General features: G+C 51.7%; 6 protein-coding genes and 1 non-coding gene across 7 annotated transcripts; 3 read left to right on the top strand and 4 right to left on the bottom strand.

The window, feature by feature from the left end:
* Positions 1-1,668: 1,668 nt before the first annotated feature.
* On the top strand, positions 1,669-5,830 carry SMAC4_05506 (uncharacterized protein; the record flags this gene model as incomplete). Its single annotated transcript, XM_024655724.2, has 2 exons — positions 1,669-2,132; positions 2,195-5,830. 2 exons carry the CDS (start codon positions 1,669-1,671, stop codon positions 5,490-5,492), a joined length of 3,762 nt encoding a protein of 1,253 aa, XP_024511566.1. The 3' UTR covers positions 5,493-5,830.
* A 1,913-nt stretch (positions 5,831-7,743) lies between these two features.
* SMAC4_05507 (uncharacterized protein) lies at positions 7,744-8,313 on the top strand (the record flags this gene model as incomplete). Its single annotated transcript, XM_003349176.1, has 1 exon — positions 7,744-8,313. One exon carries the CDS (start codon positions 7,744-7,746, stop codon positions 8,311-8,313), a length of 570 nt encoding a protein of 189 aa, XP_003349224.1.
* A 2,679-nt stretch (positions 8,314-10,992) lies between these two features.
* SMAC4_05508 (uncharacterized protein) lies at positions 10,993-11,394 on the bottom strand (the record flags this gene model as incomplete). Its single annotated transcript, XM_003349177.1, has 1 exon — positions 10,993-11,394. One exon carries the CDS (start codon positions 11,392-11,394, stop codon positions 10,993-10,995), a length of 402 nt encoding a protein of 133 aa, XP_003349225.1.
* Positions 11,395-14,871: 3,477 nt separating this feature from the next.
* On the bottom strand, positions 14,872-17,468 carry SMAC4_05510 (uncharacterized protein). The gene is made up of 3 exons (XM_003349178.2): positions 16,446-17,468; positions 16,009-16,387; positions 14,872-15,939 (listed from the first exon to the last, which is right to left on the bottom strand). The coding sequence occupies exons 1-3, from the start codon at positions 17,238-17,240 to the stop codon at positions 15,908-15,910; spliced, it is 1,206 nt and encodes a 401-aa protein (XP_003349226.1). The 5' UTR covers positions 17,241-17,468; the 3' UTR covers positions 14,872-15,907.
* A 202-nt stretch (positions 17,469-17,670) lies between these two features.
* On the top strand, positions 17,671-20,275 carry SMAC4_05511 (uncharacterized protein). The gene is made up of 2 exons (XM_003349179.2): positions 17,671-19,193; positions 19,253-20,275. The coding sequence occupies exons 1-2, from the start codon at positions 18,025-18,027 to the stop codon at positions 19,884-19,886; spliced, it is 1,803 nt and encodes a 600-aa protein (XP_003349227.2). The 5' UTR covers positions 17,671-18,024; the 3' UTR covers positions 19,887-20,275.
* A 681-nt stretch (positions 20,276-20,956) lies between these two features.
* SMAC4_13199 lies at positions 20,957-21,052 on the bottom strand. Its single transcript has 2 exons — positions 21,016-21,052; positions 20,957-20,991 (listed from the first exon to the last, which is right to left on the bottom strand). It is a non-coding gene; the product is annotated as a tRNA-Asp (tRNA).
* A 201-nt stretch (positions 21,053-21,253) lies between these two features.
* Positions 21,254-25,550, bottom strand: SMAC4_05512 (uncharacterized protein; the record flags this gene model as incomplete). The annotated part of the gene is made up of 1 exon (XM_003349180.2): positions 21,254-25,550. The coding sequence occupies one exon, from the start codon at positions 25,548-25,550 to the stop codon at positions 21,858-21,860; it is 3,693 nt and encodes a 1,230-aa protein (XP_003349228.1). The 3' UTR covers positions 21,254-21,857.
* Positions 25,551-26,717: the final 1,167 nt, after the last annotated feature.

The raw sequence follows: 26,717 nt of genomic DNA on the forward strand, positions 1-26,717 counted from the left end.
AGAAAGAGATGAAAAAGAAATAGAGTATCAAACAACGGAGATTACTCAAACGCGCTGGTTGCTAGCCGCGATGGAGGAAGCAGTGCTTTTCATCCCATTATCACTTTGTGAATCCCTTTGTGAATCCCTTTGTCTGGACTGGGCGTTTGCAATCCACATGCCGAGTCGTGTGAATAAAACCTCAAGATTAAAGATGCCGAAGCGGTTCTCACTATCTCACGCTCTTTCCCCACCTCAACCTAAAATCAACGTTGATGCCCACCTAAGGTAGGCATAAGTGACGAACATAACCAAGCCTCAGTCGGGCTGTAAGTAAGGTATCGAGTAAGTGACCTCTTGGGATATCGTCAAGAATTGTACCCTTGCTACATACCCGACAGGTATGTACATACACCAAGTACTACCAGCCCCTTCAGCCTATCACTGCGTGCGTAGGACCATTTAGGTCTGTCTACTGTGGGCCCATTGCTACCCAAATTCCAGGACACCACAGCCGGGAAATACAAAACGTAAACTTGCTCCTTATTACCAACAAAAAGCAAAACCTTCAATTCTTGTTTCTCTCGACCCTTTTTCCGGCGTTCACCTGAATTCGTCACAGCTTCCTTCAATAACTCTTGTGTCCTTATACTAAACGCCCAACAACTCTTTGGACCTGGTCGCTGCCCTTTCAACCCGCCCGTCCCAACCTCCCAACTTCCCAACTGTCGGTTTGTTGGTTGTCCAATGTTTCTCCCTGCTGTCGTTGGCAGTGACCCGTCAAAGTGATGCTTGATCGGTCTTGCCAACTCGACTCTGTTGACTATCATCTTGAGTGGCTGCAACCTGCCCTCCATCCGACTTGTTATACTTGGCAGGAAAAGCAAAGAGGAAAGAGCGACTCGTCTGCTTTTCTGATATCTCGGATTGCAGTGGACTTGCTCTCTCGATTTGTGCAATCCATCTTACCTTACGTATTGCGCATACATTCATTCGATTGCTCTTTCCTTCCATCTCTTGGTCGTTCCTCCTTCATCCTGTTCCAAGTCTGCAACAACACAATCGGAGAAAGGGCATTGCGGGCCTTCTTGCTCATCGCGTGATTACCAAACAAGTGTCGATGATGATAAGAAGCTTCCACTTCTTGCCACTACAACTGAAGATTGCGCCCTTCCCTCAAGAGTCAAACAACTACTCTCCATCATATCCCAATCCTCGAGCGAGATATAAAAGACGAAGAGAGCCTCTACAACCATTATTATTATCAACCTCCAGTTTCTTCCATCTTTTCCCTTTCACATAACCACCCTCATTTCCAGCTACCTGGATTGCCATCTCTGCTGGTGCCCGCCACTGCACCTCATGGTATGTTGGCGTTGCATGTGGCGCGCGACAACACCAAAGAAAAAAACAGACAAATCACGACTCTGATTTCGGGTTCTGACTCTGGGGCAACTAATCCAGAATCCCACCAAGCACAAGCACCTGTCCACGTGGCACCGCGTTCGGTTTCGCGATGCGAGTTTGACTCGACAGCCCCGACACAAGCTGAATGTATGCTGCAAAGCAAGGAGGACGGAAGCACGGCGATCTTGCATTGATCTGCCGTCTGTTATCTTGTTCCCGCTGCTATAGCAACCGTCCCGGTTTCGTGCAGTTGCCGGTGCGATCTCCGAACCGCCATAAACCATGCCAGGATTACCTGTGCGAGCCCCTAACGGGGTTCCCGTCAATTCTGTTAACTACGATCCTCGCGTCGCCGCATCCTCAAGTACTGTCAGCACATTCCTCAACCATAGACAGCCAGCCTGGACCAGCACTGCCGTCGATTTTACTCCGCGGGCTCCGACAGCACAAGCGCCAGCATCGGTGGTACCGGCGGCAGAGTCGGCATCCGGGGAGGTGATCGCCCCTCGTGCAGGAGGCGCGTCCGCTCAGTTCAGAGGAACGGGACGTCCCCGCGGCCGGCCGCGCAAATACACAGGCAGATTGCCCCACGTACAATACGCCCCCGACGGGACACCCCACCAGGAACACGAGAACGAAGAAGAAGAAGCGGCCCAAGAAGGACAACAACACGAACAACAACGACGGCCAACACACGGACAGGTGGAAAGTGCATCATCTGCACAGCCACAACAGGCACACCAACGGTAAGGTTGAGCACATGCTCCTTGGCTCTCATGTCCTTCCCCAGCTAACACTTTGATCCCAGTGTCTACAGCTCCGGACGAACTGCCCAGACAGCCGCCGTCCTGCTGTCTCCGGCCCCGAGCGACGAGCCGAGTCCTGCCGTTTCGAACTCGAGAGAAAGTCCTCACATGAACCACGATGCGCCCGCGCCCTCGCCCCATCCCGTTGTAGGCGCCCGATTTGTGCACAGCATCGACGATGATAATACAGGGCCTACGTCTACAAGGACAGGAAATAATGGCTCGGCCCCAACAACTCCTGCGGTCCAACCTTCTGCGAGTCCGTTCTTAGCGCATCCCCAGCTCCCGCTACAGTCTGCGAATGCCGCAGCATCGATCCCACATTCTCCTGCGCCTCAGAACCGGTCACTGTCAGCCCAAGGAGCCCCTCGACGCGATGGCCAAGGCCAGGGTGGGCACACGATCTCGCCACAATTGCCCGTGGCGCCGCACCCCGATGAACAAGCGGCCAAGAGGAGGAGGGTAGATCTTTCACAGCCTCTTCCAGCCATCGCGTATACTCAGTTTCGACATGTCCTCCAAAAATACAGGGAGTCACCAGATGTGGTGGGTACGATCAAAGAGGGCACCGAAGCTGCTAGATTTTCGCTCCTAGAGAAGGCGTGCCTTAAGGAGGACGGCTTCTTCCTGGCTCTTCACCAAATCTACTGCATGTGGTCATCGTATGCGCAAAATGCATACGATGTATTACCGGAGTGTCCTCCTCAAAGTATTGATGAGGGTCTTGGGGTCATGGAGGGGCTTCTTAAAAAGAATCTCACCATCCAGCCCATGCATCGACAATTCTTCGAAAATTTCCCAGCGCCCATCAACAAGCTTGAGGCATCCACGGCATATATTACTGCTGTACGACAAGTAGGAAGATTCCTGCATCTGATCGGGCACAGTTATGAAACATTCTTGTCAACAATCAGGCAGCGTCGGTACCCTTATCTGGTCGATGAGCTCTTGAGTCACTGGGAATGCTACTCGCCGGTCTTGCAGTCAATCTTGTTTACCGGGTGTCGTAGGAGGATAGACGTCCCTGACCGCCATGGCTATGCTCAAGCCCTCGAGAGTGCTTTCCTGCAGGATCAAAAGAACTATGCTTATCTATACCAGTTAGGCAACCTCAATCCCCAACTCTACAGAACTTGGCGAAACCAACAAGGGCTGGAAGCCAAAAACGCTGATCTGATTTCGTATTATCGCTCACTTCTCAACCAAGTCGGGATCAATGCTGGTGCAACCGCCAACGGCAACAATTCCGTCAGCAACAACGGCAATAACAGGAGACTGTCCGTTCAGACTACAAGCCCGATAGTCACTGGTCAGCCGATGCCAAACAGTGCACCTCCAAATCAGGCCGCATTCACGTTTAACAATGCCACAAATCCCTACTCTCCAGTTTTTGCACCTAGTATGGAGGGAGCCAACGCTTTTCCCACTCAGAATCTACCATCTGTGCAGCAGTCCCCTTCCAATCTCTACCCGTTTATGGTTGCGTCTCGAAGCCCGCAGGACTTGTCCAGTTCGGCGGCCCAATGGCAGCAACAACAAGGACAGCAACTTCAACAACAGCTGCGGCAACAACAGCTACAGCATCAACGGCTAGTACAGCAGCAACAGCAACAGCAGCAGCAGCAGCAGCAGCAGCAGCAGCGCCAGCAACGTCCGCTATATTCACAACAAGGTGCACAATACCCAACACATGCGCCTCAACAGCATGGTCTACAAAATCAGCCATTCATTCCACAAATGTGGCAGCAAATGCAACAGGAAGAGGCTCTCCGACGACAGCAATTACTGCAGCAACAGCAACAGCAACAGCAGGTAGTGAGTCAAAGGCAGCAATGGAATGCGGCTGCGATGGCCGCGGCCGCCAATACCACCCCTACGGCTGCGCAACTGTACGCGGCGAGGGCACAAGCGCAACAACAGCTTCAGCCGCAGACCGCGATGCCCCTCCACGCACAAATCGCCCCTACTCGTCTTCCCCAAGTCCAAGTCCAGCAGAACCCGCAAATACAGCAACAACCGCAAAACATGGTCACAAACGAACCAGCTCCCCCGCGCACCCCAGACCGACCGCTAGTTCCTCCGCAAGGAAATACAATCCAACCATCAGAGTATGCCTACGAGGCTTCTGATAGGAGATCCATGTTGATGGCACTGCATCAAGCTCATGTCCGAAGCCCCAGACGAGCAGTAGTTGATGGAGAGCTAGAGCGGATGTATCAAGCACTCAAGGAACTAGTCACAAAGCCCACCCAGCTGGCGGAAAATGTGCGTATCTACACGGTCCCCTTCCAAGTAACTGATGAGCAATATCGGTTGAGAGTGATGACCGACAGGCACGGCGCAGCAATTGCCAGACAACCACATAAGTCACTGCGCTGGAGAATTCGCTGTTGTCGAATCAGGAACCACCAGCAGGGTGTTGTGGCGGATGAAGTCTGGCATGCTACCCAGTCGAACTGGCCAGACATTTTCATGTCCTTCAACGGTGTTCCTCTCGAAATTCGGAGGAAATCCCATTTTGGGAAGGATTTGTCCATTGAGCTTACAGAAATGATCCAGTTGGGGAAAAACAAGATTGAGGCTGTCATCCAGAACGCCCCAAGCCCTAATTTCTTCATCGCGGTGGAGTTAATTGAGACCTTGAAGCATTCCACCATCGTTAGTGACGTTTGGAAGAATCGGTTGATTCCCGAGTCGAAAACTCTGCAAATCATTAAGGATCGACTTAGCGGAAGCGGCGCCGATGATGAGGTCTCAGTTGCGGTGCCGTACCTGTCCATTGATCTCACTGATCCTTTTTCATCCGTGATGTTCAACACACCTGTCCGAGGTGGTGCGTGCACCCACTTGGAGTGTTTTGACCTGAAAACGTTTCTGGACACGAGGCAAGTGTCCAAGGTTCCTTGCGGCCATGAGGGCAGGGCATGTGATTGTCCACCCCAGCCAACAAGCCCGGATAAGTGGGCCTGTCCGCTTTCGGGCTGTGATAAAATAGCAGGCCCATTCGATCTGCAAATCGATGGTTTCTTGCTCAATGTCCGTAAGGAGCTGGAACGCACGGGCAGAAAGCTTCAGTATAGTAAGGCTTTACACGTGGAGGCGGACGGCAAGTGGACCGTTGTTGTGCAGGACGACGACGAGGACTACGATGATAGCGATGGAGAGGGCCTGGAGCTCAGGCCAAAGAAGATCAAGACCGCATCGGCGACTCCTGCTCCAGCGCCCAGTGTAGCTGGGTCATTGTCGAGGAGATCAGGGCCTCCGCCGAATGTGGAGGTGATTGAGATCGAGGACGACTAGATGCCATGGGCATGTATGTGGTTTCGGGGCCTGTGTCTCAACGGAGGAGAGATCTCAGCTAAAGAAGTCCACTCGCATCAGAATTTAGCTTGTTACATTTTCAAAGCATCTGGAGTTGTGGTTTGGGTTCAAAGGGGCTGGGTGTTTGGTTGGTTGATCGGTTTCTGTTTGCCCCTAGCCAGATACCGGATGGTGTCTTCGGGTGCTCATAGAATTGGCACTCAGCTGGCGTTGGGTTGGATTGGTCATATTGTCATGTAGGAGACCAAGTCATTGAATCTAGGAATTTGTTAGTACTTGGCTTCTTAGTTAGTATACCCACAAGTTCACTTTTCCCTCTCAGCCAACTAGTTCAAGGCATCTACATTGCAATGTGAAAACTGGAAAGGGGTAAAGTAAACAATGCCCCACTCATCCTTTGTCTTCGATGGTGCAAATCACCTTCGAGAACGTACAGTACAGTTGACTGTTAAGGTTCATCGTGGACAGGGACGGCCCGCAACGTGGGTAGCTGGATTTAGGGTGTCGAGAAGGGATTCTGGTGGTCTGGTATGGGAAGGACGTTCACCACGGGATTACGGGGTTTTTGGTTTGGAGGGCGTGATGTCGGGCGTGGTTAACAATGTTCGGAAGGGGGAAAAAAAAGGAAAAAAGGAAAAGAAAAAGGAAAAGGAAAAAGGAAGAAGGAAAAAGACCTCTTCTCTTCATCGTTTTATTATGTTATCTTTTGTTTGTCTCATGTATATTGTTTCTCATTATAACGGGTAATGTTCAAAAATTTCAGCAGATAATGGGGTTCGCTAGTGAGCATGATGCTGATGTGAACATGATAACGGGGAAATTCTTCGTTTGCCAGCTTTCAAGTTCAGTTGTGGAAGGGGAAGATGACGTGCCAAGCTATCTAACTACTAGGTCTGAACGCTACAAGGAAGGAAGGAAACCTGTGTGCTGTTTTGTTCTTTCCTGTTTCCATGCGTCAACAATTTGGAAGTGTTCCAAGTCGTTGTTTCCCAGCGACATTTTCGATACGCACACATGGTAAGAGTTAACTGAAGGAAAGTGTCCACTTTGGCAGATTTAGGTTACTGTAAAACAAAGTCAATAGCTCTCTCTCTTTGCGTGAAGTATGTACCTAGGTACACTAGTCGTAATCATCCCAAAACTTTCAAGAGCACATGCATGTGCGACTCCTCACGAAGCCCATAAAATCTTTTGACCTCCGACAGACCCGACACAACGAGCTCCAAGAGAATACCTTCCTTAACTCGAGTACCACATCAGTAACAAACTCAAACTCCCACGCAGTTCCATGCTTAGATATCATTGGAACGACGAAAAGAAATTGCATTTCTAAACCTGCACCCGTGTTTACTTGTTAAGCCTCCGCTGGGCCGCATTTCCGACCCGACTGGAGTGCATTATCATCAACAAAATCACGTACACCTCTTGGCGTCCAGTCCCTTCTTAAAGGTGATCTGAGCTCAGGTTCAATTGCGAGGAACCAAGAGCAACGTACATATGTTTCAGCCCGAGCGTTAGTTGTGTGTGACGGGAGAACAGCTCCCAAAGAACTTACATACCCTTGAGCTGGATGGATCTTTGATGTGTATGTGGCGAAAAGTGGCTGAGGCGGTTAATGTCCATGCACATGTAAATGAACGAGGTGATTGTGGGCATAAATTGGGGTTTTTGCTTGAAAATCCAGTGGTAGGAATGCGCTGATTAGGTATTCTTCTTCTAGGGAGGGGGGGATCTTTTGCTATGCATCGTTGGTACCTACATGTCGGTCAAAACTCATAAACCGTTCGGCCATAATCATGATACTGGCAAAAGCATCTGTACGAGCATTGGGGAATGATGAGGAAAGTAGAAGATATCGGTCGATATGGGACAAAGACGGAAGTCCGCCAAACGCGTCCGAATATACAAGCACTCGCGTCCGCCACCCACCGATCTCTATCGTGAGCTTCAGAAATCGCTCATCATGCAGTGAATATTTGGGGTCAAGCCGAACTCACATAAACTTGCTGCAGGCGGGCACAGTCCAACTTTCCCAATGACCAGGCTGGCTTTTCCGGAAGTGCTTGGTATAAAAGACTTTCCGCCCCCTCTTCCCTTCTCTCCCCTCTTTTTTTTTTTTTTTTTTTTTTTCTTCAGCTTCGACAGCACTATCTTCACACAATCATCATCTACGATCACACAACTTTCAACACTACTTCAACTCTCAAAACTCTGCAAAACTTTCAACAAAATGGCACCTACGAAGCCTAACTGCAAGCCTGCGAGACACGTCTCTAATGTCTTTGATCTGGACAATCTTCGGGCGTGCCTGAGCAATCCCAAGTTCGAGTCTCAGAGCGGTGAATTCCGGGGTGATGGCCGGAATTTTGAGGCGCAGGAAAATAATGACTCGCTGGCAACTTTCTTTAACCAAAATTCCGTTCTCCATCAGTTGCCGGCGCCGACTTTTCCTGCAAATCCTCCCCGCACTTTGACTCTTGTACTGAGACCCGCGAGGACGGCGACGACGACACCTGATAACCGTTCGGAGAAGATTCAGCGGAGACCTCTGTCCACTTGTGACTTGGCCAAGTTGAAGCTGGGCACCTGTTGGTGTCCGAGTTGCAAGAAAAGGGCCGGGACGAAGAAGAAAGTGCAATCTGTCGTGGGCGAGAAATCAAAGATTACGAAGAGGTCAAAGCTCACCATCTCTAAAAAGTCCGAAGGGCAGAAGAGACGGGAGAAGAAGCGCAGGGAGCGGAGGAGGGCGGAGAAAGCTGAGAAGTTGTCGACAGACACTTTGATGCTGAATTCGACCTAATGACTCTGGCTTGAAACAAAAAACACAGCAAAAAAAACGGGTAATACCTTTTTTCTTTGGTTTTTGAGGCTTTCGGGCTTTTTTTCTCCTTTTTTCTTTGCAATCTTTGGCTCATAAAAAAGCTGGGGGTGCGAAGAAAAGAATGGGGTTGGCTAGGTGGGGAGCATCGCGGACGATATCACGGCGAGACATCACCTCAAAACGAAGAATACCGGAAAGAACACCACTGTAACGGAGCATCACCACGCCGAGACATCGCCACAAACTGATGATAATGAACGTGTCACGATGTTTGCCCTAAGCATTTTGGACACATAGGTGGGTGAATCGTCATCCGGCACCTCGATCACCATTCATCACGGCGTCATTCAATCAACAACGCCGAGGCCGGAACACAGAACAAAATTATACCTACAGTCTCTGATGGATATTCGACCGTGCTACTGGCTTTTTGGTAGCTCTAGGCAACTTCTTGTTCTTGTCCTCTCCTCCTCATGGTCGCTTCCTCCCGGTGGCAATCCGTGTGCATAGTCCGCTCCGAGGATCGGCGGCCGGTCTCCGTCGGCATTCTCCACATCTCCGGACGGTTTCCAACGGCAGCCGTTGTCTCCCAAGACCTTGCTGGCTCCATCTCTGGGATTCTAGGACGGGCTATCCGAATCTTACGAATTTTACCCGACGGTGTAACCAGATTACCGTATTTATGCTGTACAGCGGCTACAGCGGAAGTTGTTAGTGGTATCGTTCTGTTAGTGCAGACGTTTTCCGATTGGTTCTTTACACTTTTGTGACCAATAGTCGCTCTGAATTGGCGGAGAGCGGGGCAACTGCATTAACATTTTCTGACTACCACCAAACACAACAAACCTTTCTGTTTTGGACAAAACATGAACTTGTCAACCATGGACACTCGCAAAGTTCGCCGCCTCGTCGCCATTTGACTCTCGCAAAATCGTGGCAGATCGCGGCGGTTTGATATCCAACAATAATGGTTATGGTTTTCCCGTGTTACTACATAAAAAAAAAAAAGATTTTAATCAAGTGCATCGAGTATGTCGACGTCGTTAGCCAACACCGATTTCCGCGGAGGTTTCATGGACTTTGGCCTTGTTTCCCCCTTTCCTTCATTTCTTTTTTTTCTTTCCCTTACCAGTTCGTTTTTTTTTTTTCGAAGAACAAGCAAGTTCACCTGCGCAAAACACCACCAGATCACGGCCTCCATGTCAGCGCGAACTCGAGACATACCCCACGCTTGGCATCGGCCGCGACGAATCCCTCAACCTCTGAACAGTCCTTCTTCTCTTCGGGCTTTCCTTCACCGACAGACGACATAGTCTAAACGTAACAAGAACTTGCGTTGCAGGTCTCAAGAAAGGTGGCAACATGGTCAAATAGGACGCAAACTGTGCCTTGGGACAGCGTTCCGATTCGTCTTCATTGCCTTTCAAAATCAGCTCTCTCACAAATCTCAAGACACACCGAGCCTCGAAGAAAGTCTATGGCAGAAGTTCGATCCACCTCGAGCCCTGGACTTCCGTATCATCAACGGCCAAATCGATCCTACCAAAGGATAAGCGGTAACCACCGCCCATCTGGCTGAAGAAGAGCAACTCAACCCGATCCCGGACAACGTGACCATGGCCACCTTCACCGGTGCCGCTTGGCTCTGCCGCCTGCAAACTCAGGAGCGTATTCGGTGTTATACCACGTGTACTCGCCCGATCTTCGGCCATCGCCGGGAGCTGCCACACACACCAGACAATCGCAGCAACAACCGCCCCTACCGCGAATCTTCAGCCCTCCGCGCGAGTGCCGGCTTCCGACACTACGGATCCGGCAGGATGGGTGCGGCACAAGAGCCATTGTACCTGGACAGACTGGCTTTGTGTCTGATCAAACTGGCTGTTCCATTGGGCTTGGTGGACGGTCCTGTGTCTCTGGGAACATGAAGTAGACGGTAATAGTCTCAATGGTGATCCAGACGCAATATGCCAGATAATATTGCCATCCGGTCTGGTCCATTGCGATGGGGTTCACATAGTTGTTGGTGGATTGGACTGGGCGTGGCGAACGGCTGGTCGGGTCTTGGCCGATGAGCTCGAGTTTAAAGTGGCTCTCCGGAGACCTGATGCGCAGTATGGGTTTCCACACCACCTATACCGCATCTAGCGAGCCCCTCTCCGAGGCGATGTATGCCCTAACGCTGGGCACAGAGAAAGCACGATCTCCCCTTCTGCCCCATTTAGGATGAGGCACAACGCATCAACAAATGCGATGGTGTACGGCACCAAGCTGTCAAGAGACTGCCATACAGCTGTCTGGGACCATGGCCCATAACAAATAGCACAACGTCCCGGGGTATATTAACTTACTCCATGGTCACCCGTTTAAGACGGACGAAGATTTCTTACGAACATTTGCCTTCAATAAAGAAAACGGGGATGTCATAGGACAGGACCCGGACTCGGGCCATATGGCCTTGCTTCAGCGATTCCTCCAAAGTTTCACTATAGCCAGGCCGAGTTCGCTGCTCGAACTGCCGCCTTGTATTCACCAAGTTATCCACTTCAATATCGACAAGAACATAGCAGCCGAAGCTGACAACCTAGTTTTCCAACATCGTAGACTGAGCGGGATTGCACACCTAGTGGTACGGGGAAAACGACAGCCCTCAGTACTCTAACGCTCGGCGGTCTCCATTATTCGGGCGGCAGGAAGTTCTACGGGTCGGGCACGAGGTCGACAACTGAAGAACCAGGCAGGTGTGGCCTTGCACGATTTTTGGGCGTATTGGCACGCCAGACAAGAGGTAGCCGCACTGCCGGCGGCGGGGGCCACGCAATTGTAACCGTTGGTCAAACAGTGGACACACCACGAAGGGAGCGGTGTGGCAGCGGCGCGGACGGCGGCTATGATGTCCGCCTTCTTGGAGATCTCCTTGGTGATGCCGATGGAAGTGGTGCTGGGTCTGGTTTTGGCCGGCTCCGGTACGGCCTCGTTCTTCGGCGCGGGCATGCCATTGTTGTTGTTGCCAACATTGCTGTTGTTGCCTTGCTTGGCGCGCGCAGGGTATCTCGCCATTTTAGTTTTCTCTCTTTCTTTCCCACATTTGATCAACTGGAACAACATCGTGTTTTATGGTGGACAATACCGGACCATCGCGTGGCCGTTGAGGCTGCCGTGGCCGGTGTCGGTAGTGCGAGGAGACTGCTCAACGTCTTGCTACGGGCATAACGCGTCCACGGGGGTTGGGATGAAAGCTATGGGGAGATATAATCCCGTCCTTTCGAAATAAGGTTAAGTCTGGGGCCTTTCAACTGGCGTCTACCGCTAACTATTGGATGTACGTGCCAGCCCTTTTAGGATTCGGATTTGTTAACGCTGGAAATTCATACTGGGAAGCGACAAGTTTTGTATTCTTGGCAATGTCATCCGCGCTTCAAAATTACAAACGCACCGGTACCCTTAATGCTCTCCTTGATGATCATCGGCGATACCTGAGTACACGCATGTGATATGTTTGAGGTCGGCAGTTCCTACCATGACACTGGTGGAGTGATGCGTGGAATTCCGAAGTGAGGCACGTCAGCGTAGAGCAAAATGCTTGATGGTATTGTCTGATGATGATGAACTAGAAGAGTTGACGTCAATCGTAAGATCGACTCGACGCCCTTTTATAGGCGCGTCGACGTGTCGACGGTTGCTGTTTCTGACTGCTCGTTCCAGCGAGCAAGTGCTGACAGTGGCTACCGTGTAGGTCAGCCCGGGAAGTACCGTGTCATGGAGTGATGAAGGCGGGTTGTCGAAACGCAAGGGTTACCCGCAGCAACGCAAGTTGGGGAAGAAGGCCGCGAATGTAGCTTCCCAGCGCGCTGCCAAAACTCCCAAAGGCACCCCCGTCGGCCGTAGCGGTGACTCCCGAACTCCATCCATCCCCGGATTTTACCCAGCACGGCTCTCAGGCCGGTTCCCAGCACGATTCTCAGCACGATTCGTCGCTCAGCGAGCGTGAGAGTCATCGAGGACGACAAAGCCGCATATAACCGCACCATCACGCTCGGTACACTCAAAGAGGGGATGGAGGCGCCGCGTAAGTGTTAGCGGTCGCAATCTCAAGCTCGAATTCTTCAATTCCGAAGTCTACATGAAGGAGGAGCGCGCCTACTGGCTCTGCGAGCTGAGCTGTATCAGATGGCCGAACATGGGAGACCGCGCCCAAAGTCCTGCTCTTCTCCCACAACCTGCTCGACTGGATGAAGAGTGACCGTCCCACCATGCCCATCCGTGATATGGTTGACAGATGGACCAAAGCTCGACAGAATCTTCCACGCCAGGCGCCATCTACACCACGGACGGACCACTTGGAGGAGCCTTTCTTGGTCCCGCCAGATCGAAATCCGAGCAAGATATTCCAGGTTTGTATGTACTTTATACATCTCGGCCAACCGTTACGGGAAGAAGGGGACATGTGCGCATGAAAATTGCCGAAAGCCTGAAGTTGAATGTGCTAAAACAACACCTGGGGAAGAAGATATGAACTACCAAAGGCCGTTATCTATGATAACACAGCACGCAACACACACGATATTCAAATTCGGGATTGGAACTAATCACCGCATCCGGGTACCGACGACATCAACGAAGTTGAACTCGACGAACAAGAGGGCACTATCGCCAAATATGTCGCCACCCCCGAGAACCGAGAAACGAGGGGAACGGGAAGTCGTGAAGATAATATCTCTAATGACGAGACGAAGGCAAAGTTGATGGAATGGATGAAGCGAAGGATAGGCGAAAGCGATGAGGAATCGGTAGGTATTAGGTAATTTAACGGAAGAATGCGCTGAACTTGAGGTGGAATATCAAGCCCATGAAGTTGAAGAGAATGAGTGAATGCCACTATGTTAGGATCGAGTATCGGAATGTGAGTTGGGGAAACAGACAGGCCTATAATGGGTTGTGGTTCTCCCAACGACAAATTGATTTTCAATGCAAAAGAAACGGCGGATCAAGAGTAGAACCACGATGCCGGTTACCGAGGTGCCGGCGGCGATGACGGCGATGGGGCGCCTTATCGGTGCTGAGATCTTTCTCGAACTGGGCTTTTCCCGGAGTCGGGGGTAGTGGCTGTGGTTTTCGGACGCAGATGATGGGGATGAAAGCATGGAAAAGAGACGTAGGGTACTCCAAGGATAAGAACGGCGAACTTATTTTGTGGTGCAGGATCGTTCCTTCCTTCCTTCCGACATATCTCCCAGGTGCTTTACCGCTCCTTCTTCTTCTTCTTTTTTTCTTCTTCCTCTTGTTCTTCTTCTTCTTCCTCCCTCCTTCCTTTTTTGCTTCCCTTTCCTCGTTTCTGTGACGCTGTAGATCATTCATAAAGGATCTATGTAGTAAAGAAAGCGCACCAATTTGACTCAAGAGGGTTGGACATACCCAAATTGAGATGCAAATGACATACAGCCCAGACACATTGCACCCCTAACCCAACGAATCGAATCAACATTCAACACTCAACAATAACAAAAAACAAAAAACCTCACGCTCCTCCCCTCTCCACCCCTAACCCCCTCCTTCCTATCCCTCCTCACCCTCACCGAGAATTTATACCCAAAGAACCCATTCCCCTCTCTCATACGCTTGCATCTCTCAGTCCAGGTCACAGTCACGCTTCCCTCTCTCACATCCCCCCTAGCCCTCATTTTCTTCTTCTTAACCCACTCCATCCTATCTTTCCCCACCGTAAAACTATATCTACGCCCAAAGAACCCCTTCCCCTCCTTAAAACTCTCGATTCTCCCCTCCAAGCTTCTCCCCTCTTTTATTCTTTGCTCTTTTTCGATCCGCTCCCTTTCCCAATATTTGGCCTTGCGCTTGGCGGCGGTTTCCTTCCATGTGGCGTAGATTTCCTTGATGATGAGGTCTGCGAAGAAGGTGTCGACGCTGGCGCGGTTGGTGACGATGACTTCGGTGGTGGTTATTGAGGTGGGTAGTAAGAGGGTTGGTGGTGTGGATGGTGGGTTCTGGGCGGGTTTGTTTTCGGACGCCATGTTTTTGTTGTTTTTGTTGTCCTTTTTGATGTCTGTGTCGGTATCCGTTTCATCTTCCACCTCCTCCTTTCCTACTTTACCAAAGTCATTATCCTCCACTTCCTTTCTAGTCTTCGTCCATCTTCTCCACCATTTGTTTGCCTCCTTCTTCTGTTCCTCCTCCTCCTCCTTTTGTCTCTCTCTTTCTCTAAGTTTCCCCCTCTCCTTCTCCTCCTCTTTTCGCCTGGCTTCCCTTTCCCTCTCCCTCCGCTCCCTCTCCCCCCTCACCTCCTCCTCCTTTCTCCCTCGCAAAAGCCACGACCTCCTCCCTCCCAACCTCCCTCCTCGGCTCCCACCCCTCCTCTTTTTCTTCCCCATACTTAAGTTTAACAAACCCAGCAATAACCACATGCAACATGATTTCACTCTCCTCACCTTCGATGTCTTCGACGTCCTTAAACGTATCACGACGCGCACGAGAAACCCGCCCCATAATCTCGTCATATTGGTCCTTTAGATCCTCAAAAATCTGGCGACACGTGACGTCGTAAGCGAGGATCATGACCTGTTGGCTTCCTAGGACGTTCCACATGGGGTATTGGCACTACCAGCGGTCGGCGGGGCCAGTACCACCGGCGGTGGGGCATTCGAAGTCTTCGTCGTCGTCGTCGGCGGCGGCGGCGGGCCATGGATGTTGTGGGGGGAGATCTTGCACGGAAAGACGCATCGACAAGAAGTGTGCGTCGGCGTCCGAGGTGGCGAGGAAGTAACGGGGTGGCTCGTCTACGAGGGTTGGGTCGTGGGTCCAGCCGTGAGCGTCGAACTGTGTTCCATGGGTAATCATGTGTGTCAGTAACTGAAGTGTGTAAACGCGAGAGTTGTAGGGGAAAATCCCCAAAGGGGGCTAGATATGGATAGGAAGCACATACCGTGAATGATAAACATCTCTTTCCGACCCCTTGGGCACCCACGATTGCGACACCCATTTCCTGGCTCCGGACTCTTCTTATATGCCCAGGTTTGAAGAAGTTCGGGGCTATTTCTTGCATATTATTCCACGCTTTGATATGGTCCGACTAGTCTCTCCTACAGTCTACCCGGCATATTTGCAAGACAGGTTACTGCTCCTTTTTACTCTCCGTTTCCGCCGCCGACGGTGCTGTACTCTCCGTTCCCCGGATGACTCGATCTCCTGGGTCACTGGCCGCTCTCGTATCCATGTTGTCAGTTTGGAAGACATGTTTCTTTCGTGCGGTAGGTCTGGTGTCGTCAGTCAGCAACTGTTTTCTCGGGATCATTTGGACAAAAACGATGAAGAAGGAGAACAGCATCGGACACGCGCGCTAGTGATCCAGACGAGATATAGGTATGGTTCTACCCCCCTGCAAAAGTGGCAGCCTAAATCCATTTGGCTTAGATAATCTCCCAAATCCTAGAATCGATATCAATGGTATTTCCACGACAAATGGAATAAAACAAATAACAACATTTTCCCAATCCCCACAAAACGCCCGGTACGCCGATTATTTCTGTGCTTGTTCGTTCGTAATAATAACACACCACGTCTAAGAGAAGTGGATACCCTCCTCGTGGAAAGCTGTCAGGTCAGGGGGTGTTAGCGAGGTTCGTCCAAACATCAAGAACTAAACCGAGGAGAGAAACCTACCGAGCAACAACTTGAGGAAATCGTTCTGATCGCACATCCTAGCTCTCTTATCGGCCAACCCCGTGCTTGCGAGCACCTTGTTCAACTTGGCCTTGACTATCAGGGCCACCTTGGACTTGGGGTTCTTGCTGGGTGTCTTGGAGTCCTTGGTATTGGCGTCGTTCTGCTCCTTGAAAAAGACGGGCATGTCCTCATCCTCATCCTCCTCCATGGCCTCGTCATCGTTGTTCTCCTCCTCATTCTCGTTGTCTTGGGCGTCGTCGTCCATCTCGACGTCCATGGCATCATCGGTGGTGGCGCCGGCGGCGGCAATATCGGCGGCGGAGGCGAGGGACTCGTCGATGGGGATGTTGTTGAGGGTGCAGTAGACCTTGTAGTTCTGGAGTTAAAGTGGTCAGCAAGAGTTAGAGCATGGCAGTTCCAAAGAAGAAACATACCCTTTCGCACATGTTGAGGACCTCCTTCTGGTTGAAGCCGGCGTAGAGGGTCTTGTTCTTGCGGTTGAAAGCAATACGAAGAAGACCGTCGAACTCCTCGAAAGCGATGTTGGGGCGTGCCGAACCAATAAGAGGCTCAATCCTGACGACGTCGGATTCGACCTTGGGAGGAGGCTTGAAGTTCTGCTTGCCGACCTTCATGATGTGCTTGCATGTAGCCCAGAAGTTGACGTTGACACTCAATCTCGAGTAGAGAGCATCACCCGGCCTGGCCACCAATCTCTTTGCGAACTCTCTCTGGAACATGAGTACGGCGACGCGGGGCGGGTTGGGCATGGCCAGCATCTTGAAGATGAGAGGACTGGAAATCTGGTAGGGAGTGTTGGAGATGAGGGCGTCGCATGGAGGCATTTCGGGCATCTTGATGACATCGCCGAGGATGACCTCGAGCTTCTTGGCTAGGGGAGTGCCCTGGACACGCTTGGTGACTTCGGCACCCATACGAGGATCGATATCGATGGCGATGACCTTCTTGGCCTTTTCGAGGGCGCGGACCGTGATGTTACCGGTACCGGGACCGATTTCGACCACAACATCGGTGGGCTTGAGGAAGGCCTTGTCTACAATGGCATCCGAGATACCGGGGTTCTTGAGGATATGCTGGCCATAGTCCTTGTCGAACTTGAAGATGTTGGTATTGGTAGCCTTGCCGTTGCCGCCGCCGCCGCCGCCCCCCTTGCGGTCGTAGGGGGTGCCGCCCCCAGACTTCTTGGACGCCTTTGCTGCCTTGGGCATGGTGTAGTATATCGATTATCGGGTGTGTGGAGGAAGACGACTCGGGATCGAGGTCGGACGAGAGAAGTTGGGATCGACGGGAGAAAGGGTTCGTGGTTTCGGTCGATCTCTGTCCGGGTGTCGAGGTTCGATCTTCACAAAGTCAGAAGTCAGCTGTACAAGTCAAAGTACCACACACAGGCTGAAGACCTAGAGCTTGTGCTTGCGCGCGCCGGTACCCTGGTCGACATCTTTTTTTGAGTGGATCAGGCGGCAGAAAAAGATGCCCCGCAAAAACAGGGGCTTGATAAGATAAGAAAGTACTGACCGCTTTCCCGATTCAGGAACGATGCGGGCGGCGGCGGCCCAGCCCACTGGAACATCAGTGGAATTCAGGCACCTCGGCCGGTTCCGACAGGTGATTCTCCGTCTGACGTAACAGCGGAGGCCGCCCTAAGCATCTGGGGCGGATCCGGATTGTTAGCAACCACTTATAACAGGCAAATGCTCCGATCATTCGATGAGGGTCTTCCCCGTAAACAATTGATGATGATTTTCTGAGAAGACAATGCTTTGATTTTTCGGATTTCAAATTTTATATAACCATCCTCCCGAAGGCTGAGGAACCCAAATATCAAGAGATTCTTTCCCATCATCTTCTTGGCTTATAACCGGGCGTGTGACCCACCTGATCTTTCCTTGGCAACGACAACATCAAAACATTTGTTTGGTTGATTCATGTTGTGATAACCTCATCTCTCTCTTTACAATAACAACACCTGATCTTCAATAATCAACCGCAACCATGTCAATACGCATAGCCCTCGAAAACCCTCCCGAGTTCTACACAAACCTGGACATCATCCGCGGCCAGGTCGTCCTCACTCTCAGCCGTCCAGAGCAGATCGGAGGCATCATCGTCAAACTCGAGGGAGAAGCCAAGTCGGCCTTGGGAGTTCCCGCCGATAGCTCAGGAACGGGCATCGCTCAGAAGGAGCGCACTCCAACAGGGGATGTTATCTACGAGAACCACAAAATCCTATACAAGGTCACACAGGCCTTCCCCGACGAGAAGACCAACGCCTTGCCACAGCCCTATGTTCTAGCCGCCGGCCAACACAGATTCCCCTTCCAGTTCAAGTTTCCCTTCAACAATGCTTGTGGTGATCCCGTCGCCATGGCCAAACTCGGAGGCCTGTCCGGTGCCGGTGGAATAGCGTCCGGTGCTGGTTTGTTCGGTCTCGGTGGCATTCGTGTTATGGACGGCACCAAGCAGCTGATGTACTCCCATGTCACAAAGACGCTACCGCCCAGTTTCACCGGATTCCCAGGCCAGTGCGAGATCCGGTACTATGTCAAAGTTACCATCCAGAGACCGGGTATTTTCAAGGAGAACTGGAGAATGCAGACCGGCTTGAAGTTCCTCCCCATTGAGCCTCCAAGGCCGCCCAAGTCGAACCACGAAGCCTATGCCAGACGGCCCTTTACATTCCGTCCTCGAAGCCCAAGAACAAACGCGCCTGCAAAGAAACGGTCTTCTTTCTTCAGCGGGTGGGGCGGGAGTAGCAACATAGGGTCATCCTCAGCCCCAACGACGGCTGATGGGAGACTTGCAACCGAGCCCGAAGTGCCTCCGTCGATAGAGATGTCCGCTCGACTTCCACATCCTGCCATCATCACTTGCAACCAGCCGATTCCACTTCGTCTTATTGCAAAGAAACTTGCGGGATCAGACGCAGAGATCTACCTAACGGCCATCCAGATCGACCTGATTGGCCAGACCGATGTCAGATGTCAAGATCTGATCAACACAGAGACCAGTCGATGGGTGATTGTATCACGACAGGGACTTAGCATTCCCGTTTCGAGACTCGGAGACCCTGTAGGGACAGAAGTGGTCCTGCCAAACGACATCTGGTGCAACCAGCCCTTACCAAACACCATCATGCCGAGCTTTGTCACATGTAACCTGAGGTGAGCTTCCCCTGTTCCTCCGTCAACCTTCCAGAAACATACTAACTTGGTCATAACAGCCGTGAATATCAGCTCGAAGTCAAACTCGGCCTCTCCTGGGGCAAACCCCTCGCCTCTGGCTCCCACGCCACCGCCGCCGCCGCAGCCTCTTCCCTCTTCGGCCGCAGCAACAAGCACGAAGGCGCCGATCTCCCCCAAGAAATCCACCTGCCCTTGCACTTCTCTTCCCTAGAAGTCTACTCCGGCATCGCCCCGCCCGCGGCCCTCATCGAAGCCATGAAGCAAGGCAAGAACAAGCGCCCTCAGTCGCAATCCCAAAAGCCACCAACTCAACCACCACGTCCCACCACTTCCTCATCCACCGAAGCTGGACCTTCAACGGCACCACCACAACAGCAACAACCGCCAGCGTTACCTCCACGAACCAACACCGTCACGGGAACGACAGGGGCGGCAGCTGGAGTGGCAGCTGGAGTTGTTGTGCCACCAGCAGACCCCTTATACCCACCGCAACTGGCGCCAGGGCAGACGGAACCGCCGTATGATGATGCGCCGCCGAGCTACGACGAGGCCATGGCGGAAGTGATGAGCGGGCCGGTGATTCCCGATGGAGCGCCCAGGCCGGCATATAGTGGAGTGACGAATGAGAATGAGCCGAGCACGTTGCCTGCTGGGGGAAATGAGAAGAGTTAAGGTGGGGATGGGTGGAAGGGAGCAAAAGAGGAGAGAATACAGGAATAAAAGATATGGGAATGCAGGCGGGATTAAAGGGGGTGAGAGAGCAAGACGAACAAGACGGAGCAGAAAGGAGGAGAGAGAAAGGAGAAGATTTGATTTTACATGATATCCAACTTGTATTAATACAGTTTGTCGAGACCGCACGCACGCAGCATTCAACAGACGCGCGTGCAAGAGTCATATATAGGTAGAGAACCGATATACACATATTAAGAGTATTTTGGACATTACACAAGCTCCCAGCCATGCGCTGTTGTTTCGAATCAGTCACCACTTACAAGTGCAAGCAAGGAGAAAAAAGAAAGAGGCATGGATGGGGAGGCGCTGTTGTTTCGAATCAGTCACCACTTACAAGTGCAAGCAAGGAGAAAAAAGAAAGAGGCATGGATGGGGAGACGTTGAGGAAGAGAGGAGAGGGGGGGGGGATTTGAACACAATTCAAACGCCTCTTGCGGTTGAGGTTAAGGGCAGATCATGGACGGTCCCCGAACCGTTTTTGCAGCTCTGCGGCTCTAAAACATACCAGGAGAATGGCAAAAGAGGAACAAACAAACATCCGATCTGGAATACCGTTTGTATGCAAGACATCGATCATGTCAGGGCCATGTCAGAAGACAAGCCCCAGGAGCCAGCTATAGGCGGTCGGACCTGGTTCATATTGTGTCGTTTCATTTCTTGTTGTTCATGTTTTGGTCAGGGTACCATCCAACATGGTTGTTAGTTAGCAAAGAAATTGAATTTGTGCAAGTAATGACCGGCCTCTCTTTGTTTTACTTGTGTCGCGATAGCCACATGGCATGTCTTCCCGATGATGCGCACGGCGCATGTGGAAGATTTTGCTGCGCTTTATCGCTCTATCGCTCGGCCTGAGGTGAGTATGCAAATGTCGATTTGTTAAAAGTTGGGGATGATGATAGTGGAGGAAGAAAAAGAAGCCTTAAGGGTATTGAAGTCAGAGTGGTTATTGGTTGTGGTGGGGTGAGTACACGGAGTGATCAAAAGAAAAACCCAAAAAAAGATATGGTCTCTCCCGCCGGGAATTGAACCCGGGTCTCGAGCGAATCGAACAACTGATGTTGAAGCTTGACAAGCTCACATACTGACCACTATACTACGGAAGATGTACAACTGTTACTCAGCTGTCGTAGTTGGGTGAATGGTGGTCTATTTCTTGACCTTATGTACCTACAACTTTGCTGTCACATATTCCGAGGAGCGGAAAACAGCATACAGTAAACAGCACGACATCGACGACATGTAAACACGTAAGGTCTTCAAAGCGTGGTCTACTGAATACTGTGATTGGGAAGGTATGCTAGTGGTTCTCAATGTTTCTTTGTTTTGTTTCTGTCGGCATAATGCCGATCTACTATAATGAACTTCTTGAGCTTTTGCACAAAATGCCAGGGAACGTGCCTGAAGGTTCAAGCGACTGACTAACTGATTTGAAACGCAGTGGTATAAATGAAACCCAGGAAGTACCAGATACCAGATACCAGATAACTGTCTTTCTTTCTCGCTCCGACGCCTACACCCGACGCCTACATCCCATTCCATTTGAACCTTGGAACACGTGAGTCCAGTCCTAAAGCCAGACCTGACCTGACCGAACCTCCTTCAAGCGACATGGAACTCCAAATATGTCATTCCAATATTTGCTCAGTTAGAAGAACGAACGCCCGCTACGTGCTCAGCAAGAACTCCGTCCCAAGATATCAGCACCGAACTCCACATACACCCATATCCATGTCCGTTGTCCATCGTCCATAACGCTTGGCTCCTTAAAAGCTCAAACTATACCTATTGCCATGCTTGAAACAAACAAACGCAGAAAGAAAGAGGAGCGAGAATTCTTGCGACTCCCTACTTTCTCGCTTTGGTGCCCCACTTCGTTGTTGGTTTGAATTCCTTCACTTTGACTCTTAATCACCCTTGAGTCCCAGTCCCAGTCCTCGTCTCGTCTTCATGAATCTCAAACTCAAACCCGGACCACTTCCCCGTCGCCGTCTCTGCCCAGCCTACCCAGGACGCTTCTGGTTTCGTAGCTGTAGCTGTAGCTGTAGCTGTAGTTGCAGTAGGTTTGCCTCGCCATATCTGTGTATCTGTCTCCGTCGCTTTTACGTCCATGTTCCTTTCCTTGCCCTTCGACATGGTGGCAGTACCCGCGGCGTTGGAAGTTGTGACAGTATTAATGACGGTCGTAGCTTGCGACGATCTTGACACATGACTCGGAGCTTCACCCAGCTCCTGGCTCCCCGCCTCCGTCGCCACCGGACTATGATGCTGTAGCTGGGGCGGTAGTTCCTGGCTCTCACGCTGGTGAGGGTGCTCCTCATGATGTCCCAGCCGGATGACATCTTGAATGTCCAGTACCAAATTCTGGTTCTTGGTGAGCGCCCGGGGGTATGGGTACGATTGTTGATACCCTTGTTGATGTTGCTGTTGGCTACCGCCCTGGATTCCGCCGCTTCGACTCCCTCGCCCGGAGGAGATCAGTGGGCTAGGTAATCTCGTGGTTTCCGGCGACAGAGCAGCGGAGATATTCTTGCTAGGATACTCGCTTGGTGCCTCAGAATGATCTGTTTGGTTACCATCGTTGTCGTCGTCACAGCCGATTTCTTCTCTTTCTTCATCAACGTTGATGTCTAGGTCTTCCTGCGTATCATGCAATGGACTCTGACTGTGTTGACTGAAGGGTCCGAAATCGTCGTTATCGGTCTCGATGCCCGCTCGCGGAATGTCTTGAGACTTCAACGGTCTTGCCTGGCCGTGGCCTTGACCCTGGCCCTCACCGTCCGTCTTTGCCCCATCTAGCTCGTCTTCTTGGTCATGGTCGTCGACATCAGGGTCAAAGAAGAAATCGCTAACACTCTCAGAAGAACTGAAGCGTTTCGGGGTAGCCGCGTCGTCGATCGGACAGTCCGTCATCTCGTCGTCCTCATCATCACCGTCATCCTCATCGTTGCCCTCATCACTCCCGCTGGATAGCCCCGTCATCTCTTGATCGCTGTCCTGAGCATAGCCATCTGAGGGGAGCAAGGGCCCGCGGCTGCTACCGCGATGGAATCCCACCTCAGACGGAAAGCGTTCGCTGCGCGGCGTGGCGTAAAAGGCAGGCGTGGGCGAGCGGCTCATGCACCGACGGCTCATGGACCGGTCACGGTTCCGACCATAGTTGGACGCAGTTTGGCGAGGATAGTCAAGATCTGTCGGGTCTGGGTCCTTTCCGCGTCGTTTCTTAATCGACACAGTTGGTGGTGAAAAGGCGTTGGTCGGCGGACTTTGATGATGTCCCCCTGGAACCAAAGAGCCGCGGCCGGACACACGGGGAGAGGATTGACGATCATAAGGTTTCTTCGTATAGCGGGTGAGAGATGACTGTTTGTGACTCCTCCCAGTCGGGGAGCTGCTAGACGGGCCAGCCGGTGAGAATGAACGGGACCGCGAAAGGGATGCCAAGGAAGCCTTTCGCTCTTTCCATAAAACTGTCTGTGGCGACTCTGCTCCCGTTCCACTCGCTTTACTGAATGATGAAGCCGTGTGAAACGAAGCCGTGTCGGAACGTTCAGATGATAACTGCGCCTGGCCATTCCGCTGGTTGGCAGCGTCTGTAATGGGCACCTCATCAAGAATGTCGCTCCTAGTCCAGCACTCTTCAAGGGCATCTGCCTCAGGGGTACCATCAGGATCACTGGCTGTCTCGTCAGGGTCATGCGTTTCGGGGTATACCCGACTGAGCTCACGTACCCTTTGCCATGTCCAAGATGGCCTAAGAGCACGATAACCCATGATATAATCTTGGATGTACGCTTCTGGTTGTGTGATGTACAGACGGTGCGTCCCAATGGTTTTGGGGGCCTTCATGACGACACTAGACATCAAAAAGGTAAAACCCCAAAGAGCTGGTGTTGCCATTTCGGCCGGAGCGAGAAACCGGAGGCGGTTATCTCGGTGGATTTTGCGCAAAGGCACCCAATCCTGGCGCAATCCGGGGAATTCATTCAGTGGCGACTCGGGCGCAGCTTTGCTGTGGTAGAGTAGGTGGGAAGAAGGCTCAATGACATTGCCAAAAGCTTTGTGGATTGCCAACTGAACATCACGGGCATCCGGTCCCCTTACTTGGACCGTCTTGATGAAGCCACGGCTTCTGAGCCTTTGGTCAATCATCCGTCCATTCGCAAAAGCTTTCGGTAACATCCAGCCGGAATCGGGATATTGTCCTGGCCATTCCGAGAATCCTGGGTCATGAGGGTCTGGCGTGGCTCTGCTCAAAGTGCTAGGCAGTTGTGTCCAGTCTTCGTCGGGGCCCATCGACTGTCGCAGGTCGAAGATTCTGCGGGCATCCACCCAGATACCCTTGAGAGGAAACGGTAGAAAAACAACTTCCAGATCCCAAGGTTTGTTATACGTTGGGAGAGATGTCGCCTGAAGCTCACTGATCTGTGCCTGTAGGGCCTGGAACTGACTTAGAGTAACCTTCTGGGATGAACGGACTGTGCTATTAGATACCGCCGAGACCACACTTGCGCCGGCGACACTGGCATTGTCATTCAGAATCTTCTCTACCTCGTCAACACGAGACTCAAGCTCCGTGACTCGGAGATCCGTGTGCTCATGCTTGTCATAGCAATCGTCGTGACCTATAACCGAGAAGGATGTGTTCTCAAGCCTGTCTATCCTATGCTCCTGGAGATTAATAACATTCGTTATGTGTTTTAAATCATCCTTGACAGCAAGGAACGACTGGTTATGCGCTGATCCAGGTCTGGGCGTCATGTCCGGCTTATACTGGAGCGGTGCCATCAAGTCCATTGGGCCGCATACATCCTGGGGGTTCGCTTGCACGGGTCCCTCGAGATGCTCTGCTCCTTTCTCCGGATTGGAGGCTTCCTTTCTAAGCGCGGATGGACGTGTTAGTGTATCCAGTCCTTTCCCAAAAAACGGCGCCATGTATCTCCTCTGGCTAGAAGCTGTAGTTGATGGGGCCTGGGAAGGCATCAAGAAATTATCTGGGCTCAATGGCTGTGTCTCCTCGTATCCTTCGGTCTGCTGGGTTTTGTTCCCGTTATTCCAGCCGGTAACAGGAGCTTCATCCAGAATGGCAGCCTGCTTCTCCATAGACTGGTATGGTTGTTCCTGAATTTGTAGAGGCTGGGAAGCCACTATACGCTGGTTGAAACTGGAAGCATGGAAATTCATGAGGCCGAAATCCATAGAGACTCCAAGATGGGAAGACCTGTTGGGCACAAAAGACTGGTGTATTTCCTCCATTGGGCTCGGTAGCCCCCTTGTATGTTGAGTGCCCATGAACGAGTTCGACTTCTGGATATTAGTGGGAGGAAGACCAGCGAATGCGAGGGAAGGAGTAGGCGGGAGCTGTGAAGGGGCTGGAAAATCGTCGTGGAAGCAGGCATGATGGGAGCACTGGCAGAGCTCAGCAGAATCGGGCGTGGCATTCAGCTTGCTCCAGAAGCGGCGGCAACCGCAGCGCGGCAGGGCGGGATCCGTGTAGTTGCAAGGTCCCCTTGGCAGCACGGGGAAGGCCGTGTTCCACATGGCTTGTCCATCATCGTAAAAGCCGGCGAGAGGCCCAGGGGCGTCGAAAGGATTTGCGTCCATTGGGATTCTGGGTCACCATCTCCTGGGGACTATTGTGTGGTAGTGGAAGGAGGCGCGTTGCTTCCAGCCTGGATGCGATCGAGCTTGGACGGTATTTGGATCGGTCGGTTTCAGGCGTAAAGGCAAAAGAGGACGAGCGATTAAAAATTGTTCAAATCAGGAGTCGGTAGCTTAAACAATCGGAGTCGGCGCGTCGAGATGGCGGTGGAACGGAGCTCCCTTCTTTCCTCCTTGATGCAGTCCCACGCCAGACCAAGCCGGATCGCAACCAGAGTTTTGTTTGGGGATCTAGTTCATATTACTGTCTCCTGTTAGCATGGGCAACGCTGACCACAGGTTAATCAAAGAAAAACAGTTGCGACAATGCAATTGTTGACATCGAAGCTGTGTTGAGTGGTGGCCGCCTAGGCAGAAGCGCGGGGAAGGAAGACGGGACGAGAGGTTGGAGGGTCAACATCAGACTCGGTAGGTAGGGGAAAACAAACAATTTATATTTTTCTGAAACCGCTGAACTAGGCAGAGACGCGCGTTGACGACGAGCTTACGATGAAGATGTTGGACAGAGAACAGGCGGGCGCGAGGCAGACGGAGCGCGCAATGGACGAAGACGATCTCGAGGATGTCGAAGGGAAAAAGTGAGGCGCATTGGAGAAGCAACGCGCGATGGGAGGTCCCGGTGCAACAAGCAACAAGCAACAGTGGACATTTGCTTCTGGGCTGCTGGGGTGACAGGGGTCGAAGCCGTCGTGCATTTGATTGGAGTGGATCCCCGCAGCATAAGGCGGGCGGGGTGTGGATTCGTGATAGCATGCTGAGAGCTGGTTCATCGTGGTGTTTTTTTCTGGAAATTAAGATGTTGGGACGTTGTTGGACATAAATGAGTAAAGAAAAAGAAGAGACATAAAGCGATCGACATTGAGCAAAATCCATGATTAACAACCTCAAGGGAAGCCGCGTTCAAGCCATCGCAGGAACCTGATGAGGAAAACGTGAGTGTCAAAGCGCTGGACGTGACTGCCAGCAAGAAGTAAACAAATGATTGACCTCTCCAGTGTTAACTGACTTCCTCCATACTCCTCTTGTAAAGAATATTACCAAAAAAAAAACCAACTGTCATAAACCCTCACGCCTTCGCCTCTGATATGGCCTTGACGGAACTTCACAATA

The sequence above is a fragment of the Sordaria macrospora genome, chromosome 2, assembly GCF_033870435.1.
Source record: "Sordaria macrospora chromosome 2, complete sequence".
Taxonomy (NCBI): domain Eukaryota; kingdom Fungi; phylum Ascomycota; class Sordariomycetes; order Sordariales; family Sordariaceae; genus Sordaria; species Sordaria macrospora.

Coding starts and splice junctions, on each gene's coding strand:
- SMAC4_05510 (XM_003349178.2), bottom strand. CDS start 17,240: ATGCCCAAGGCAGCAAAGGCGTCCAAGAAGTCTGGGGGCGGCACCCCC. Junction 16,388..16,445: donor TCCTCAACATGTGCGAAAGG/GTATGTTTCTTC, acceptor CTTTAACTCCAG/AACTACAAGGTCTACTGCAC. Junction 15,940..16,008: donor TTTCCTCAAGTTGTTGCTCG/GTAGGTTTCTCT, acceptor CTGACCTGACAG/CTTTCCACGAGGAGGGTATC.
- SMAC4_05511 (XM_003349179.2), top strand. CDS start 18,025: ATGTCAATACGCATAGCCCTCGAAAACCCTCCCGAGTTCTACACAAAC. Junction 19,194..19,252: donor TTTGTCACATGTAACCTGAG/GTGAGCTTCCCC, acceptor TGGTCATAACAG/CCGTGAATATCAGCTCGAAG.